Raw genomic sequence first — 19,595 nt, forward strand, 5'->3', positions numbered from 1 at the left:
CCACCATACTTGCTCGAAAACATGCCTAAAACACTAACATGCTCCTAAAACACTAACCCTTTAACTGGAAAAAATTACAGTCACCACATCTCCTGACAGACTCAAGCAAATGATGTTTTCAGCAATCACAGAGTATTTTCTGCTCACTCTCTTCCACGTTCTCCTTGCTTGCTACCTCGCAGGTTGTTGGGCTCTGAACTCACAGCGTGTACAAGATGGCAAACTGCTCCAAAGGGCTGACAGTCCTGGCAAAAGCTCCTTTTTTCCTCCTCCAGCTCCAGCGACTTACTCACACCACACTGCCACTCTTGGTAAATGCTCTCCATTAAACACAGCTGTCTGAACAAAGATCACACGTCAAGGAGCTGGCAGACCTAATAACACACTATAGAAGATATACAGTGATGATCAAGAAAAACAAGATAGGTCCCCGCAATACATCCAAGGGCGTTCTGTAGAGAACAGACAAGGCGTTCAGTCATTGAGTAGCTCCTACCACAAAGGCACAGAACGCTGTCTCTCCCTCCAAATTCTCCAAGATGATTTTTTTTTTCCTTTCCATGGGTAACCCACATGCAAAGTCATCATTAGAGTTTCTTTTGAAACAGAAGCTGCTGTTGGAACAAAGTATCAGCCAGATAATGAGAATAGCTGTACTTGGTGCATATAGCACAACCAGAGGCTTTCTCACCTCGGGTGCACATCCAACCTTTCCCATTCCTTCCACTGAGAAGTGGGGTGGTTCACATTTGTGTTGGGCTGGAGTAGAACACAGTCCATATGCTAAAAGAGAAGTACCATCCCTGAAAAAGGCATGGTTCGCTGTCCATAAACAACCTCCATGAGAATCAGAGCCCTCCCTACGCATGGGCAGACACGCTGCAGTGGCCAAATTCATCTCCCCTGCCATGAACTCGTTAATGGCATGTGACAAAGAAAACGGAGCAGGAGAAATTAACTTCATAGGAAGTGATGCAGAGTGATATTTTGAATGTAACTGATGGAGGAGTTTAATAGTCCCGGTACATGAGTTTGCTGGCAGATCAATTGCGCAGCTTGTGACCTTCATCAGCCCAGACTTTTATCAAAATCCATTTTATGAGAATGTCAGAATGCCATACCACATTGCAGCATTCACATCATTTCTCTTTGCTTCTCTCTCAAAAAAAAAATAAAATTAGAAAACTTCATACAATGCTGAGAAGACTCAATGGAGTTGGACTCGATCTTCGTGGGTCCCTTCCAACTCGGGATATTCTGTAATTCCAAGACTGTGAATACTTCTACAGTCCAGCAGATACTCAAATATGAAAAACTAATTTTCTGCTTATATTCCAATGGAAAGGTTCCTCAGAGTTCCCAAGAGATGAATCAGACATACGCAGCAGTATATCAAAGAAGCCTGAGAAGTCTGTTCACTTGCTTAGATAGGGTCAAAGACACAGTGAAACATTCCCTGCCTGAGCCTCTCTCTACTAGTGTGCTTAGGCCACGGGTGGTCCTTCAGAGGCTGATTTGTCTATCTGCAGCAATTAACAGCTCTAGTCTGCATCTTTGGTTTTCCACTCATCAGAGAGCCCTACCCAGTGAGACAGCTGTTCCTGGCAGCAGATACTGGCACTGAAAGCAAAAATACAGATGCCAATTTCTCAGCTCAGTGAAAGACTGTATGAGTAAAGCCAAATAAATTGAGCTGTCTCTCTCTGAATGTTCCAGTGTGAGGTCTCTTCCCACCACGGGTCTATTGCCACCAAGCAAACCTTACCAAAGTACTTGTAGAAAATAAGTAAAGTCATTTCGTCATGGACCAAATTTACAATATTGTCTCATGACAGACAGTGGACAAGGGACTGAGATCTACCAATATTCCCTTTTTATGAGGGCCAACAAAGGACACTTTGTGGTCACGGCCTACTACAGGCTGCCTGATCAAGGGGAGCCTGCTGGCAAGGCCTTCTTGCTTCACCTGCAAGCTGAAATCCCCGATGGGGGACTTCAACCACACAGATGTCTGCTGGGAAAGCTGCATGTAAGGCACATGCAAAACAAGGAGGTCATCTGAGACAGCCAGCATGGCTTCACCAACGGCAAATCATGCCTGAGCAGTCTGGTGGCCCTGATCAGAGGACTGGAGCACCTCTCCTAAGACGAAAGGCTGAGAGAGCTATGAATCTTCAGCCTGGAGAAGAGAAGGCTCTGGGGAGACCTTATAGTGGCCTTCCAGTCCCTTAAGGGGGCTTATAAAACAGATGGAGAACAACTTTTTACACAGGCAGGTAGTGATAGGACAAGGGGGAACAGTTTTAAACTAAAAGAGGGGAGATTTAGGTTACATATAAAAGTATAAGTACTTCTTATATCCTTATTGCTTATTTAATAATATAAGAAATTCAGAGAGTGATCTAGAGGGTGGTACCCTGGCCTAAGGCAGGGGGGTTGGAGCTAGATGACCTTTAAGGTCCCTTCCAATCCAAACCATTCTATAATTCCATATGACTTGCAGTAATTGATACTGATTGATGAAGTTAGTTTGGGGCCCCAGCTCAAAACATCTGCAGATCCTATCCATTGTTCTAGCACAGATCCATTGTTCTAGCACAGAACAATGATTTGGGGAAGCATGGCCAGAAGAAAAATCTTCCTTCCCAACTTGTGCTTACTGGCCAACCATTTACCTACTTCTGGTAAAAACTCCCTAACCCTTGTGCAGTACATGACCCTAGGCTTAGAAAGGTAATACAGTATCTGTGTTGGCAAGTCAATGAGCTCAAACATCGTGTCTGTGTTAGGCTTGCATATTAGTGAAACTTTGCTGGTCCCAGTCTAAGTACTCTCAGTGGAATTCGTGATGACGAGCAATTGGTTACCAAATGATGCATGGTGGAAAGCAATACCTCTTGATAAAGTAGTATCTCCTGGTTCTGTAATGGTTACTGCCACTCTAGAAACTGGAAGCACACTCCTCTTTTGAAAAACAAATAGACTGGGTTAGCAGTGTCCGTCAATATACTTGTTAAGGGAATTTGAGATTTTAATACTAAAATTTTAGCTTTTTTAATGAAAGGCTAGTACAATATGTCAGCTCTCAAGCATAACAGGGTATTTTAGGATAAATCTATGACTGGTGCTGTGATTCATAACTACAGATGCAGACAGAATCTGATTTTCTCCTCTGCAGTCCTCAGTTCTTGGCCTGATATGAGCTCAGCTTTAGCAGGCAGGGAGACTTTCCCTAGGATACAAGGTCACTGACCCACCTTTACATTTTACTTTCATAACTCAAGACCTGGCAAAATTCCAACTCAGAAAGCCGAACTAACATCAACAAGTTAATCTTCTATAATTGCAGTGTTGCCTCCAAAATTAGTATATTACCTGATGAAGGAATAAAAAAGAAAAAACTTCTCACACGCACACAGATTGTACCACGCCTTTCCCAGCAGCAGGGTTTGGGGAGGAGATGTACATTTTAATGTGCTTGGAATTTCAGCATGCAATTGAAGAGGCATGCCTTTCTGCAGCAGACTGGTAGGTGGCTTGCCAGTTCCACATCCCTCCTTGCCATGTGTGTCTCAATGGCAAATGGCTGAAGCAAGAGAGCAGTGAGCAGAAATTCCCCACTTCAGTTTTCAGTCATCCCTGCTTAGATGATTTTTTTTTTTTAATTGGGAGAATTCAAGTTTTCATTCCCAAAATCCCCAATAATAAAACTGTAGTTATCGCAGAACACTAGTTAATCTATAATCTTTACAGGAACAGTGTGGCAAGAACGTACACCTATACTGAAGTTCCTAAGGTTGAATTTGTCCAAACACAGCCAGAACGGGATGACTGCGAGAGTAATCAAAGCCCTGTCCCTGCTGAAAGGCTTAGGGCTGGAATTCACTGGGCTGATTAAATTGGTTTTATTTTGAAAGAGAGTTCGGTGCTTGGAAAACGAACATGATAGAGCTGCTTCTCCAGATTACATGAGCCAGCACAACATAAAATAAAGCCCTGGCTGAGAAGCCAACCTTGAAGTTCTTTATTTAACCTACAATCAGTGAAGATGGGCTATTTCTCTCAGGCAGAGTCGTGACCTAACGCCTTCCCTCCTCCTCCATCCCATTTCTGCTTTACCACTGCCCCCTCAGCCGGGCTAGTTCAATCCGTTGCAAGCCTGGAAGGTAAATGGGATTAGGGAACTGAGCCAGGCCAAAAATAATCCCCCTCCTTTTTTCTCAGCCCTGATGAATTTCTTCATCTTGCTCGCCAGGCTGCCTGTAAACAGCTGGACCACCCAAGCAAAGGATAGCATGGGGGCGGGAATGACCGGACAGGAGGACCAAAGAGCTCAAGCCGGCGCTTACAGGGACAACATGTTAGCTTTTGCTGGTGCAGTGCTGGAACAGCTCTGCACCAGCTCAAAAGCACCCTGCTCCTACCACACTGCCCTCCTCTAGGGAGGACGAGACCCCCCGGACTCACACACGTCCTCTTCTAAAAGCTTATTCCCCTTTACTTTTAAACTCAATCTCACTTCTTTGCACACACTTACACCACAGAAGATTTGTTTCTATTTATAGTCCAGTATTCTTTTACCAAGCACGTTATTTTCAAGCATTTGATTTGGTTTCACAAGACATGCTCAGCTGGCTAGCCAAGAAAGAGCAGAAGGGCTGTGACCCTGCATCATCCGTCCTTGCACTGTGTTGAGAATTGCCAGGGGTATTTTCCCCCAAGCAGATTCAGAGAAGAATGTATTGCCAAATACATACGCACTGGATTTCTCTAGGTACAAGCCCAGCTATGCAAAACTGCTGAGCAGCTACCAGCTCCCAATGGCAGCATTACAGACACTGGTTCCCACTAATGGCTCAGCTACCCTGAACAGGCACAAATTAAAACTAGCACTTTGGGGCAACGTTTGTTACAAACAACTTCATATTTTACAGCTTCCATTGAAAGCTGGTTGAAAGTTAACTAAGGATTTCACCACTTACTCGAACTGACCAATCCGACACAGTAAGGTCAATGAATAATTTCAGCTGCGCTTTCACACTATCCAAAATATGGAATAATTCCCCAATTCTGCAAACTCCCTCTCCTCCTTCCATTTTGTCTCTTTTAAAGAAGGCCAACTGAAAAACAGAGAAGAAATACAAAGGCACCAAGCCCAGCTGTGCGCAGATGCCCGGGCAGGAAGCAGTGTCTGGGCACCCCACGCCACTTCGTGCCTGTAGCCTGCTGCTGCTCGCAGCCCTGATGAGCTCTGCTTAGGTAAATGATGAAAAGCAAGTCAAAGCCACGACCAGAGCCTTGAGTCTGTACAAAATGATCTTTGTGAGGAGGCTGTGGAAGCCACGTGGAAAAGCAGTTGTTTTCCTCCGTGGCCAGGCCTGGTTGTGGAAGAATTTCAAGCAGTCACGATCTGTTTCTGAATTTTATCCTTTCTAAGCCCAACAAAAGCTGAGTACACAGGACCTGTGCTACTCCAGTGATAAAGACAAGTACAAACTCTGCCCAAGTATCTCTGGGTTAGTCAACACAGTTGAAACCCTGAGCAGCACGGTGAGGTGCAAGGCCCCGTTTCATGGCTGCCGGAGCAGGTACTTGTGAAAACAAGAACTACGGAGGAACCTCAGCCTGTACCTGTCCATGTTGTAAAGACAGACCTGTCCTGGCTCCCTGCAGCCAGGTACCTGCGTATATTACTCGCTGGTATTTCATGAGGACTGCTCACACACAGTTTCAAGCGTAGCAAAGGAAACCGCTCTCCTCACGCTGCCGATGCTTATCTCTGTCCAAACCAAAAACACAGCGTTAAATATAACTGTTGTTCAAAGGCTCATTTTAGCATCCAACAATCGGAACAGTTTTTAAAACACTTGTCTTACATCAAACTATTTTAGCCAAGAGCAGCTCTCAAACTTTAGCAGCACGAATTACAGTTTCATGAATAGCTGAGAGTTCTTGCAGATGCACATACATGCCTCTCTGTTCACAGCTAGACGGCCAAGTTTAAAAAGTGCAAAAAGAAGAGCACATCCAGCAATTGTTTCCATTCAGAATGCCTTTTGTGATCCAAAAGGGGGGAGGGAGGATGGAAGAGATGGGGTTTCCAAATAAGGATGCTGATCTGGAGGCCAAATTTCAGAAACACTGAGCAATCTGTAGTGTTCCTCACCAGCATCTCCAACGGGCTCCACGCTACTGAAAAAAAAAAAGGACATTTGTACAAAACTAACTTCAGATTTTGGCAAAGATTAACCAGCTTTAGGGACACTCAAACCATGACCTAGGACACTTTATCTGCCATCCTATATTAGCATATTGAGACACGTTTGGTTTCAAAAGTCACTGTACTTGTGTATTTGTATAGAAGCCTTTGCATTATTAAGCAGAGAACCCTGAATGCATATACACAACCGTTGCCTGCTGACCTACAATGAACTTGTAGACATGTTGATTTTATCTGTTTAACAGATTAGGTTTGCACTGACAGATGGACAATGCTACTGTTAAATTAATTAAAAATGAATACCATTAATGCTGGATGAGCATGAAACAAATTACCTTTGAGGTAAAACACTTCCAAATAGGGGGAAAAGGAAAGCAGTTAATAAGGGTAGACAATAATAGCTCCTTGTTCACCTTTAAAGATACTTGCTTGTAAATTCTACCTTTTTCCTTCTGTTTTTCCTGTTGGTTCTTTACTTTTACTAGTAAATCAATTTATTTACTTACAGTAATTTTATATAATTTTATTTATCGATAATCAATACATTTACTAATGCTTTTACTAGCCTATACTCCTGTATTATCAATTTTATTTGGGTTAGCTACATGCTAGCGTACTTACATTTATAGAATGTAATGGCAAGCCAAATCATTTTGAATGTACCTTTCATTGAATATAATGTACTGGTCAAGATTTAGAGAACTATTAAAAATACAACCAATCACTCCGTTTTCTACCGTTAGCTTTCTGTTAGCCAAAAAAAATTAAATTACTATCTCTTCCGGTTTTTCCTAACGGGCATTCTTACAAAGCCCATAGAGCACTTAAATTCTCATTCCCATTCTCCCTACATTTGAGGCAGAAGATTTAGGCTTCTGGGTAACATGCAGCTGGTAAATTTTTCTGACATCACTACCCATACAATTTTGTGAGCGTGCCCACTGAACCATTGTTTGCAATCAAGCCTTCAAAATTACTAACCAGGGTATAAATTCTGAAGTGCCAGGAAGTCAAACTGAGCTACTCATTTCTTACTATCCACAATTCAATTAGTTGCAAATACCACACCAGCAGCGAACCAGTGGTTCAATTTCTGCTGGCATATAACTCTACAAACTCGTTATAGTGTTCGGATTTTTAAAAAGTAACCTCTCCACTGCATAAGTCAGGTATTGATATTTTCCTTATCCAACAAAAAAGCTGGGAGGTGGAGGGAATGAAAAGATTAAGAGTATTTTATGATCTGTTATTTTAAATCTCAACTGTAAGATCAATTGCTGCTGCATTTATCAGTTTTGAATTTTTACATCCAACAACAAAAGATTAAATATGTAGTGACAGAAGAAAACTGTATCTCCACAAAAATAACGAAACACTAGTAACCTCATACGCACCCCAAGCCTACAATGTAAAGGAACTAAAGAACAAAACTTTCCAGTGGTCATGCAGGGGAAAAGAAAAAAAAAAAAAAGGATCATTAGAGAAAACCTAAACAAATCTACTCCAAGAAACACGGACCCAAGTTATTAAAAAGGCTCCAGATGGATATTCTTACTGACTTCAGTGGCAGCACTTACATGCATAAACTTTGGCCGAATGTATAAAAGGCCGTCAGAGGGCAGATGCATTTTACTGTTTATGATGATCAAGATAAACTGGCAACAGATTCAGAGTTCTGTGTATTTTGGCTCCAGCTGTAAAATTAGCTGGAATATAAGGTTTCAGGTTCAAGGTGGTAAAAGACCTTATAGCCCACAAGCTGCAAGAGGAGGTAGTGGGGAGGCAGAGAATAGCAAGCAGAATGTGGGTAACAGCATGAAGTGAAGCAGTTTGGACAGCCAAAACCTCATAAAACTTTCTCTATTGGGAAGTTCATTGAAATCTAAAGGCATGCTCAATTTCCACAGCAGCATAAGTGATAGACCGCCAGGTTCTGGCATCACCTGAATAGCTACAACACAACCAGCTCTTAATAGGTCCACGTATGATACTGGTATTCTGGGTTTCTGCTCAAAATGGCTCAAATTTAGCACATGAGGCAGCACAGCATTTAAGTAAATGCATTTAAATTACTGACAGGGCTTTTTTTTAATTGCAATTCAAGTAATTATTTTGCCTGGAGTTTGTATAAAATCCTTCTTTTACTTCTCTGCTGGGAGGGCAGGGGAGGTGGAGGAAAGGAGAGATCTCTCATCTTGCCTGTTTCTGGAATACTTTTTTTCCAGGCTGCCGTTTTTCATTCAGTTTCTTTGGCTTGCAGTGCTACTTCCCCGCCTTGTAGGCACAGTCCCTGAGCTCTTGGCCCATGCAGCCCAAGGCAAAACGTTGGAACTCTCTCCATGGGACAGGCTCTGCTGGCACCAGCGGGCTGAGAAGGCACCTAAAGCACTTGTCACGTAGCCTCTTCCTCTGTCCCCTGCAGCTGCTGAGCTGCTTATGAACTTTGTTGTGCCACACTTTGAAAACGTAAGAGAGAAACCATTAAACAACCACTTTGAACGTGAAAAAGCCATCCGGCATTGCTGCTGAACACAGCTTAATAACAAAGCCCGATTGCAGCCCGGTTGTCACAACAGGATTTAGACTAGCAACTGGGTTTCAAAGGTGAACTTGAACAGCAGATATGAGCAGGTGAAAGGCGTCACAGTGATGTCACCACCCTATTTCACCACACACCGGGCCCAACAAAATAACAATGCAGCTCACGTCCTTCAGTCACGGCTGGACCAAGTCTTGCATCCAAGGATACGTTGTTCTTTGGCCTCTGATCTAAGTCCTCCGATGAGAATATCGATAGTTGCTGTGAAACCGCGGTTATCTGGCATTTTGTTTGAATTTTTAGACAGCACAAATACCTGGGGACAGGTGCACAAAGAGTCAGAGCTGGTGTGACTGCGGCGCCTAGCTTCCAGCTCTAACCAAAAGGTGCCTGTGTGCAGAAAAGGCATTCCTGGAGAGAACAAACCCTGCATCAGACGTGACCTGACACGCACAGACACAAAACCACAATGATATCCCAACTGCGAAATCAGTTAATTCACTTGCACCCGTGATGCTTTAACATCTTCTGGGTAGTTACAAGAAGAAAACTTAAAAAACAGAAAAAAAGAAAAATCCCAAACACGTAATTCAGTCTTAAATATAACACCAACTTCCCTGGATCCTGAGACATTCTAGAAGCCAGCCAGACAGTATCAATGCCAGTAGAGATCAATACTCCCACAAAATAGCGTTATGCTGTGCCTAGAAAGCAGAGGGAGCAGTAATAGATATCTAACACAAAAACACCCAACCCTTCCAGAATAGCTGTGCGAGTAGTAGCAACGATTGTACCATACGTACAAGTAATTACTGTCAGGACTCCATCTGGATCCGAAGTTTGGCGACTGTTTTACTAGCAGAAGAATCCCCAAGTTAAAACTGAATTTTGAGCTATGAGGCAGTGCCTCCCTGAAATTCTCTTTTCTCCTTCCTGTACAGCCACAGCACCGACCTAAGGATGTTTTTTTGGTTCCACATTCTCATACGGCAGGAGAATTCTGATTCACCCAAGAAATTTTAATTCAGAGGTACAAGCAGTATTATTTTTAGCACAAACAATGCCACTTTTCAGTTCTGAACAATCCTATGGCAGCCTTTTTGTACTCACAATAAATATAAGAAGGTAAAAATAAAAGCAAATAAACATGAGATCTAGGCTTTGCTCTCTCAGACCCTGACAAAAAAAAAAAGCAGAAGCAAGCCCCACACAGCTTTAAACCCAGGGCTTTCAGGTGAAAACATGGAGATTCAGGTTCAAGCTTTGTTCTGCCCAATTTCCTGTCTTTTATAAAGGTCTTATTAGTGCACAAATGAGATCATGCAGGAGGAGCTAATTAACTGTCCTTTCCCACTGCCGCTCACCCTGAGGTCACTTACCTATGTAGAAATCTCCTCAGAACAGAGGATCAAACCCAGGCTCCTTCAATCAGCAAATTACCCTGCCCAAACTATAGCCTCTTCTTTTAGAGGGCATTCTTTCCCACTTTCCCACTACCAACTGCTAGTACTGCTCCCCATTAGTCACTGGCTGAAGGGGAACATAAGAAAGCCCTACCCAACTAAAGTAAAAAAAAAGAAAAGTGGTAATAGAAATCAAGGTCCAAAAAATAAGTTTTCAGGTCCGAATAGACTTTTATCCCACTCCAGTTGTAAGGTGCTTATTCCACCTTTGGCAGCAAAACCATCATCAAGGCCAGCATTACAATTCCTCTGCCATAACCTGGAAATTGTGCAGCATGGAGGCAAAGGAGCAGTCCAAACCTAATGAAAGAATTTAAACAGCAAAAGAAAATTTATCATTTTTCTTTGATATTTCTACTCCCAGCATGGAGCTTGTCATTTGGAGTGGCAGGTTTCAAGCAAATATAGCAATGTTGACCAAGAGAAGCTGTTTTTAATACAAATTATTATTAATTGCTGCTTTTTTTTTTTTTAATTGCCTTTTCCTCCCTGAAATTAGCTTGGGAACAGCTGACTACATTATTACGTTTAGGCTAGGACTCTGTTTCTGAAGGCAGGAACACGCCAAGGTCTGTAAAGCAAACAGAAACGAAGCTACAGTTCCACCTGCACCGACTTTGTCATACTCGTGAGCTCAAGACGTAACTCAAGTTTCGTCTTAAGCCCGTACCGCTGGTAACTCATCAACCACTTCCTGCTGAGCCAGCCTCTCTGCTCGGCCAGTTCCCGGCCCGGCTCCCGATGTTTCACACTGCAGTCACCCCTTGCTCCGCTCCAGCACTACGGCAGCAGCACCGACGTGACGACCGCACCGACGACAAGCCCAAAAAGGCACCGGATGATTAATGCTTTCATAACCTCTTGTGCAAAGAGCTGACGGTGTTTTACAAGGAAAAACTCAGGTAGAAAGAGAAAATAAATGCGTTTCTGAAGACTGCTCATGGGGTCAGCTACGAAGCAAAAATTTCTCATTTATCACTCAGCAAAAGAGAAACTTGTTATCATCCGACATCTGAACACTACTCATGTCGCCGGAGATCTACTGCAAGTGACCAAAAGTAAACACTCAAAGGTTTCATGCTCAAGCAGAACCGGTAACTGATTAACTTGAAATTGATTAATTAGAAAGGTGAATAGAGCGCTGCCTATTTTTGAGGAACTGCGATTAATTCTTCTCATGTACTGAGGGTTTGATACAAAATTATTTTTCCTCGTGCATCTCAACAATTCTTTCTTTACCCCTCCGGCACTGTTCTTCATTGAAATCATACCCAATTTCTGCTTCATCTAAAATTAAATCAAACAGGAAATAATGTACATGTGTGTCTGTTATAGACCCTTCAGCGCCTGAGGAGTACGAGCTGGAGTTAAATGCAGTCAGCAAGGCTGGAGGCTTGTCGGGACCAGATTCCCTCTGCCTGAGCATTTCTTGGACAAAAGGTTTGGTTAGGAGGAGACCACGCTGCCCAGGGAGCTCCAGCTCCATGAAGTCAGGATTTGAATGGTGGAGGCACAAATCCGGGACTGCAGGGGCAGGGGGGCCAGGGCAATGCTGTTTGTTTGGTTTTCAGCCACCTGCCAAGTTACCGTGCAGGTCAATACCTATGAATCACATTCTGAGATGTCACACAAAACCTGCTCAGAAATCAATACCACACAGCGATACGGTACCCCTGAGAAGGATTTAGCAGTCTTGTGTTTACTCCACATCCGAAAAAGTTGCTCTGTTTTTATTTCAAAGGTTGGTTTACTAACTATAACCGTGTCCTACAGCGGTGAAAGACGGTGTGACTTTTCCAGTAAAAATAGGGATAACTGGGACTATCTTCCGTTCTCATCAGAGAATTATCCTAGAAGTTGAAACGCTTGCTTATTTATTTGGCACGAACAGCCTTATCCAAGGACACATATTCTTCTACAAGGAAACAACCAACCTCAAAACACAACTGGAAAAATGCAATGTCAACACCATATTGTTTCCTGAACTGTTCTATATTAGGTAATACACTATTTTCATCTAGGATACACCTAAATTGTGTAATTACCACAGTACCTCGCCTAAAAACGGGAAGACGCCCACCCGAGGTCTATTGCTGTTCCAAGATGAAGGAAAGAAAAGGGCAAGTGTATTTGGCCAACGCTGCTACCATCTTCACGGCTTTTTCATGACATAAATATAGCACAGAAGCAAATGGCAAGCACTCAGACTAGAGCCTGGAAGTGAACGTGAAAGAAAAGTTATATCTGATGGCATCAAAAAAGCATACTGTGGAGGAGAACGGAGATGAAAATAAAAGGGAAACACTACACGAGGCCATTGTATCAGACTGATCCATCACACCGGGCTAGGAAAAAATGCTCCATGTGACCCGCTGCCTACACTGACCAAGAGATCACTGATTACTCCGACCACAAAGCTTCTGACAGAGGCCACCCTTGTGCTCTGCATCTGCACAGCCAAGAGTGCACAAGAGAACTACTCCAAGACGGGGCTCACCAATACACCATGGCATACGGAAAACAAACACGACCCGATGAAACATTCCCACTGACAGTTCTGCACTGAAAACAAGTAGCCCTATCTCAGAAGTGTATGAAAATCTCAAGGGCTTCAGAGACAACTAAATAAGTTATTTCTAGCATGCAGGTCTGCCTCACATTAATCTGTTGTTGCATTAGTTGAACAACAAAAGCACTCCAGAGCTGCCAAATCTGAAAAACACACACTACGGAAAGCCAAAGTCTTAGCAGAATGATTTTGTGGGAGGCCGAGGGATTATGAAACAATTCCAGTTTTGAGATCTTCCCAACAGCCCCAAAACCATTTAACAAACAAGTTGGATTTTTAACTTGTCTGTAAAAGGAGATTGCCCAACATACAGAACATACCTAAATGCATTATGTATGTAGAGTGTCTATGTAAACAAAACCGTGTCATTTACAAGCAGCTAAAAAGAGGTTTTTATTTTAAAAAGTCCTGTCTCCCTGTCATTGCAACTTGCGCACTAGAAATCCCATCTGCATGGCTTCCATGGTAACTCTGCAGCACTGCTCATTTTTACATATAATGATCCAGCCACAAAAAGAGCAGCCACTCAAAGCTTAGTCTAAGGCCAGTCTCAAAAGCTATGGGGTGGATTAAAAAAAAAAAAAAGGCTAAAACCCAGAACGAGACAACTTAATATTGGTCTTTATATTGTTCAGCATTATCAGAACCGTAATGCTCCTTCAAAACAAAACAACAGCAAACAAGCTCACGGAGTTAATTATCTCTTCCCTTCTGCCTGTCAATACAGATGAATACAGCATGCTGCTAAGGTCCCCAGTCACCTGCCACACGTGGAGGACAGCAGCAGCAGGATGGCTGTACCATGCAACATGCAGGACTTCATCCTTCCGCCCCTCCAGTCCGAATCCTCCTGTACTGAAGGCTCTTAGTTTCAGGTCGTGCAATAGGCATTTCAGGACAGGCAGCACCTGGGTGAACCCAGCGCAACTTCCACAACACTTTGTTTACGGCTTGCAGAAAGGTGAAATGGCCTTGGGCACAGGTAAACTACAAAAGGAGTTACGCTTCTGCTGCTGTTTATGTCTCCCCATTTGAAATACATAATTGTTTTAAATGGCCTCTTGGTTGCACGCTGGGTTCAAACTCTGGTCATTATACTCAGGTAATGAATCAAATTCCCAAACCACGTTGTTCTTGGCATGTGTTTTTGCATAATTATTTCTTTTGTAAAGAGTACGCTACCCCACGGAGCCCTTCTGGCTGTAACATAAATGTTGCTTGCCTCTTTTTTCCAAACAAGGGTTTTGTCTTTGACAGTTTTCAACGCAGGTCATCCACCAGGATCACCTCAATTAAGAAGCATGCTTTAAAAGCAAGGTCAGGCGAATTTATTGAGAGCAGTCCATCATTCACTGACACCAACAGCACTATTTGCTACACTAAATCACTTCTCAGCTTTTTGACTGAAGTTTAGTGTAGAACTGGATTTATAATTCTTCCATTAAAAAAATACGGCCAAGACTCATACAACACTGCTCCAAAGTAGCCCTGGGAACATGGAATAATTTCTGCTCCCCAGCAGCTAGCCTTCACGTGTTTACTTAAGAGAAATTCTATAGCATGTCTTAGGTATTTTTTATTTGAACTCAGAAAAGCAACTCTCAAAAAGGAGTCCGACCAATAGGTATGGGGAGAAACACCTGGCAGAGTACTAATGTCATGGCTTAGTGTCCCTGTTAACATTCCTCAGATCTGCCCAGGAGAAAAATCACCACGCAGCAGCAGTCACTGAAAGACACCGCTTTTGGTGGCATCTCTATAACCCAAATATAAAAATGGGACAAGCACTCCCAAACAACACTGTCGGTAACAGCTGGAAAACTGTTGAGTACTGAAAGCTTCTGGTCACTACCAAAGCTGGTTGGACTCAAAGTGGAACAGAGTTCAAAAGTTCTGTTAATTTACTAGTTTCCTGATTTCTCCAAGTGTTCACACAGTTTCGAACTGCCTCTTTAAATACGTAGCTAGAAAGGCAGTCTCAGTGTAACTAGAGTCCCCGGAGAGTATCAATGCTCTATAAAGGCCTGATTTGAGTCCCTGCTAAACGGCTGCCCTTTGGACACTAAACAATTAAACCTGTGGAGTAGGAATTACTCTAAGCAGCCACTGAAGTCAGATGACAGTAACAGCATTTTCGCAGACAAGTTTAATTAGACACCTAGCTTTAAACTGTTCAAGTAAGCTGAACTCTATCCCAAGTCTTTCATCTTGTACCAACAGTCTGGCTGAAGTCCACAGCCCAAGGAAAGAATGACGGGAAGAAGAGAAGACCAAATATTCTTCTCGCAGAGATATCAAGAACGCACTCAAGAGATTTACATTTATGCTGTAAACTGTTTCCTTGCATTGCCCTGCAGTATCCACTCACAAGGCACTGACGGCAGTAAATCTTGATTTCCATAGACTTTCCTTACTTTTTTATTATACTGGCAATCACTACTTGAAAAAAGAAACATTCAGAAGAGTTCTATCAGAACAGATAAGCAGAAGTCATTAACCGCTCAAAAAACATTGCCCTTAATGAGAGACCTGCTTAGGGCAAAATAAGCCAGTCTTCAATGGGTAGTTGGGCAATAGGCAGAAGTTTCCAAAGCCTGAACCAAGAGGGCTGCAAGGAAGTTTGATTTCTAGCCTGACAATGCTAGAAAACATTGGGTAAAGGAGAAAAGCAATCAACTCTGCTCAGGCTTCTAAACCCATGATTAGCAGCGCTAGCGTTGAACATAAACCGAAGCCACATGCGCAGGACCTGCAGGTCTGTACAACAGCCAGAAAGGAGAGAGGGAGGGAGGGAAGCGGCGGCGATCACATTTCAGCCCTTAAGCATCTCATCTCTTTGACCCTCTGTGTCTGATTCCAAGCTCAAATACAGTTCTGACGTCCAAGGTGTCACCCTATCTCCAATTAATCAAAGGAGAGTCCTGTTTAAGTAGCCCCTTCGCAGGAATCCCATGGCCTGGCTTGGAATTTGATCTGTCATAGCTGTCAACAGATCCACGTCTTGCTTCTCTCTTGCTTTTGTTTTTCTCAAAGGCAGCTCAGTAAGCCTGGAATGAAACATGCACGGACAAAGCAGAGGGATACAGGGGCCTTTCTGCAGAAGCTAAGCAGCGTTTTTTTTGCTGCGACTAGTTCACACAGGTGTTGCAGCCAGGACTGCTAAAGGTATGTTAAATGCTCTGAAGTTACCACTTAACAACACATGACTCAAAAATTGAAGGAACTCAAAGCTTAATTAAACCTGACAGTCAAAATAAATACCTACCAGGCTCTACTTCAAGAAGCCTGGTGTTTTCTGATCTTGGATTTTTTAATTGTTTACCAGTCCATCAACAAAGCTTCCCGTAGTGCCCCCATGAGCATAAAGGATCTGATCTTTAAACAAACTGCCTAGAGAGACCGGCCTGATAAGCGGTGAAGAAATAATTATGCCATTCAGAAATCAATTTAGTCTCGGGAAGAAATGTATTGCAGCAATTATCTTAAACACGGGGTGAAGTCCATGCAAAATCACTGAGCCAGACTTGAACACAGCACTGTTTCAGTGAAGTATCAGAAAGCTGACAGTATTGTCATCCCTGCACAAGAGAAGAGTGAGACTGACACATCTTTTTCAGTGATTTTTCATCAAAACATGCCTAACTGTGTAGACTGAGATCTCATGCTCCCAGATAGCTGTAGCTTTCAAAAAACACCTTTAGGAAATCGATGCCCAGCCTTCTCAATGCACACCTAACCTTTGTCCTGTCATTCACTGCCATGCATCTTAGATAAACACCATTTCTTTCCTCGCAGGGTACACCCATCACATGCACGCTGCTAAAACAAAACCTTCACAGCCTGAAGTTATGAGAAATGATTTGAATTTTTTTCTGTACCAGAAAAGCAAGAACTCCCCCACTTTTCCCCAAATAATCTTCTACCCAAAATATCTCAGACTGATCTAAAAATGAACATTGTGCAAATCACCACAGCGCTTTGTGGTCTCATCCTGCAAAACACAGAGGGCTTCTCGTAAGGGCCAGGCACCCTCAACTCCCACCCACTCGCAAAGGAATTTGAGAGACTTAAATTTTGCAGTTTAAACCAAGAACAGGTCAGGCTAGGAATTAACCCTATAGGAAGTAAAATAATAAGAATTCCTCAGATCGGCCACATCCTTAAGGCAACTATGCGGCTGCACAAGCCAAGCAGGTGCACAGGAGGGGGGAATGCAGGGCAGCCCCAGGCTGACAGCCCTGCTGCTCCCAGCACAGATGGAGGCAGCTTAACCACAACTGCACCCTCAGGAGCTTCGACCAGTCTCCAGACCAGACACCCTGTGGCAAAAACCCAGCAGGAACCCCAGGTGTGAAAGGTTTTCCTTTGTCTGTTGCCTCAGAATTATCACAACAGGGCAAAAGAGGGAGGAGAAGGATAAAAAGGAAGGCGGCATCAAGCCTAGAAACAATGTGTTTGGGCCTGGTTCTGATCAGCTAGTGGAATGAGTAAATGAGATAAAATGCAGTCCTCGATCTCCTCACTGTAGCCCCAGTGTCAATTTGCAGAAGTCCTCCTGATTAAGTCCTCCTAATGAAGGTCCTGAGCACCGCCAGGCCTCCAGCTGAGGCAGGAGGCAAAGCAAAATGGAGCTGCCTGCCAGCTCGGCCCAGGGAGCGCCCAGAGCCATGGCGAAGAGCCGGCTGCGACGAAGATCTGTGTTAGCCTCTCGCTTCGAATCCACTTCCTGGCTCTCTTGACCAATAAACCTTTCACCTTGCACGTCTCCCACAAGAGTTCACGAAGCAGACAGCTGAGGCCTACGAAACGAGAACTGGCCGCCAGGACTAACCCACTTCCCCCAGCCCAGCATCTCCCGCTTGCAAAACGCGCTTGCCAAACCCGCCTTCGGCCTGTCACCGCTCTTGTTTCTTTTTTCAAGCTGTCCGCTCAGACCATAATCCCACACTTCTACACCGTGTTTTTGACTCGGTTTGAAAATTTCAGTTCTCTCTTGTAGTGCTGTGTTTTTGTTTGTAATGTTTGCGTTCATGACCCTATGGAAACGCCTTCTGTTTTGCGAAACACAAAGAAGACTGACTGAAGAACTTTGAACTGGCTCATACCTGAGAAAAGGCTTAACAGCTCCTCCAACCTCACTTTCCTCTATTTGTTTTGGGGGTGGGTTATTCTTTATTGTTGTTGTTTTCTTGTGTTTTTTTTGGTTTTGTTTTGCTTTCCTTTTTCCAACATTAGCTATTATTAAGTGATTATACATGGAGAAATTGCCTACATTTTACAGATGGTGAAACCAAGATACCGAAAATTTATGTGAAGCCATTTTTATAGCCAAGAACATTGAACTCTGCAGCTGCCAGGCTGCTCTGCTGCTCCGTCTCCCATTTTTCTCACCTTTCTCATCTTGAGGAGGCTCAGTGCACATCCGAGGGAGGCCCTGAAGCCAAAAATACCTCTCCTACTGTATCTGTCACGGTGCAACTGTGAGCCCCTAGCACAGCTCTCAGCGTGTCCCACAAGGAAGCCCTCGCCTGGCAGCACCTCCCCATCCTGCTCCCTCAAAGAATTGCTGGTCCAGTAGCATCAACCTACCGGGAATTACAGAGTTAAATTCAGTTAAAACAGGCCATTCCCCTCTACAAAGCTGATTAATGTGCTGAAAACCCAAAGCCAAGACACTAGGAACGGGAAGTGGAATTACCGAACGTGCGTCACTGAGTTTAGGTTCCCCTTTTCTCCTGTTGTTGAATTACTGCGGCTTGCATGCTTTCAGGGCAAGAACTTGAGCTACAGTATGAAAGACCTTCTCCAAATCCACTGAGCTGAAGGACTGCCATCATTTTTGGTGGGATTTCACTAATCGGTTGATTCCATGAAAAGAAAAAAAGGTTGCTGTGGCTAGTAAAGAGCAACACTCTGCAGCATTTTAATAAGTTAAGCCATTATAACTTGCTCAGCAGAAACGTCAAGAGGTTTTGTTTGCTTAAAAGGAAACAGTTAAAGTAACTGTTACAGTATTTGCAGTGACTCTTTCCCCAGACTCAGAGCTATTAATGACTGTAATTCTGAGTAGAGTGTGATTTAGCAATAGTCACGTTGACCCCGTACAGCGTATCATGGGACCATACAGCTTCAAAGCACTCAGCAAATATTAACCTGGTTATTCCCGAGGATGCAGAATTTTTATTTCTGTTTTTCACATGAGGAAACAGAGACGGAAAGGAAAAGGGTAACACACCAAAGCATCAAAAAACAGAAAGCCAGACCTAGTTCTGGGAAATACTAAAGCCCTAGCTGATGCAGTATATGTTCGGTAATAAAAATGTCCTGTTTTGATTGCAGCACAACGACTTGCTTAAATCAGTCTTGATATTTCAGTGCTACTCACATTGTATATGGCTTGTGCAAACCAGTACTAAAGGTCAGTGTATTTAGCAGCTACATAAAGTTAACATTGTTTATTGAATGCTACTGGCCTAATGGAATAAAAAAGAAAAACACACACACACACACACAACACAAATAAAGACACAAGGATTTGCTCAGGATGACCACAAGTACAGCAAAACCCTGTTCAGGGTGAGAGAGAATGAATGCCCTCGATTCTTTAAATAATACAGTGCCACTGGGTGCCTGCAATTCTGGTCACAGCAAGTTTCCCACGTGCAGGAAAATTCTTCCCGAGCAAAAAATGGCTTCATTTTCAGAAGGTCCCAGTCTCAATGTTTATCATTCCTCTGCTGCTGTTTGAAAGACCCAGACAAACAGAGCAAAAATCTGACTCACTGAAACGGAGAAAACGTCACA

The 19,595-nt window shown here is 43.3% G+C and overlaps 1 protein-coding gene across 4 annotated transcripts in view; it reads right to left on the reverse strand.

Annotated features, from left to right (window-relative positions):
- The window catches only part of CMIP (c-Maf inducing protein), a 128,753-nt gene that overhangs the window by 83,707 nt on the left and 25,451 nt on the right, over window positions 1-19,595 (reverse strand). Inside the window, exon 1 of one of the 4 annotated variants that reach the window (XM_050713119.1) lies at window positions 204-333. The exons of the other annotated variants lie outside the window; for them this stretch is intronic. Within the exon in view, the coding sequence (XP_050569076.1) occupies window positions 204-326 (123 nt within the window). The 5' untranslated portion in view covers window positions 327-333. Of the gene's footprint in view, window positions 1-203; window positions 334-19,595 lie in introns of those variants that run through there. 4 annotated transcript variants of the gene reach the window in all.

The sequence above is a fragment of the Cygnus atratus genome, chromosome 12 (assembly GCF_013377495.2).
Source record: "Cygnus atratus isolate AKBS03 ecotype Queensland, Australia chromosome 12, CAtr_DNAZoo_HiC_assembly, whole genome shotgun sequence".
NCBI classification, from domain to species: domain Eukaryota; kingdom Metazoa; phylum Chordata; class Aves; order Anseriformes; family Anatidae; genus Cygnus; species Cygnus atratus.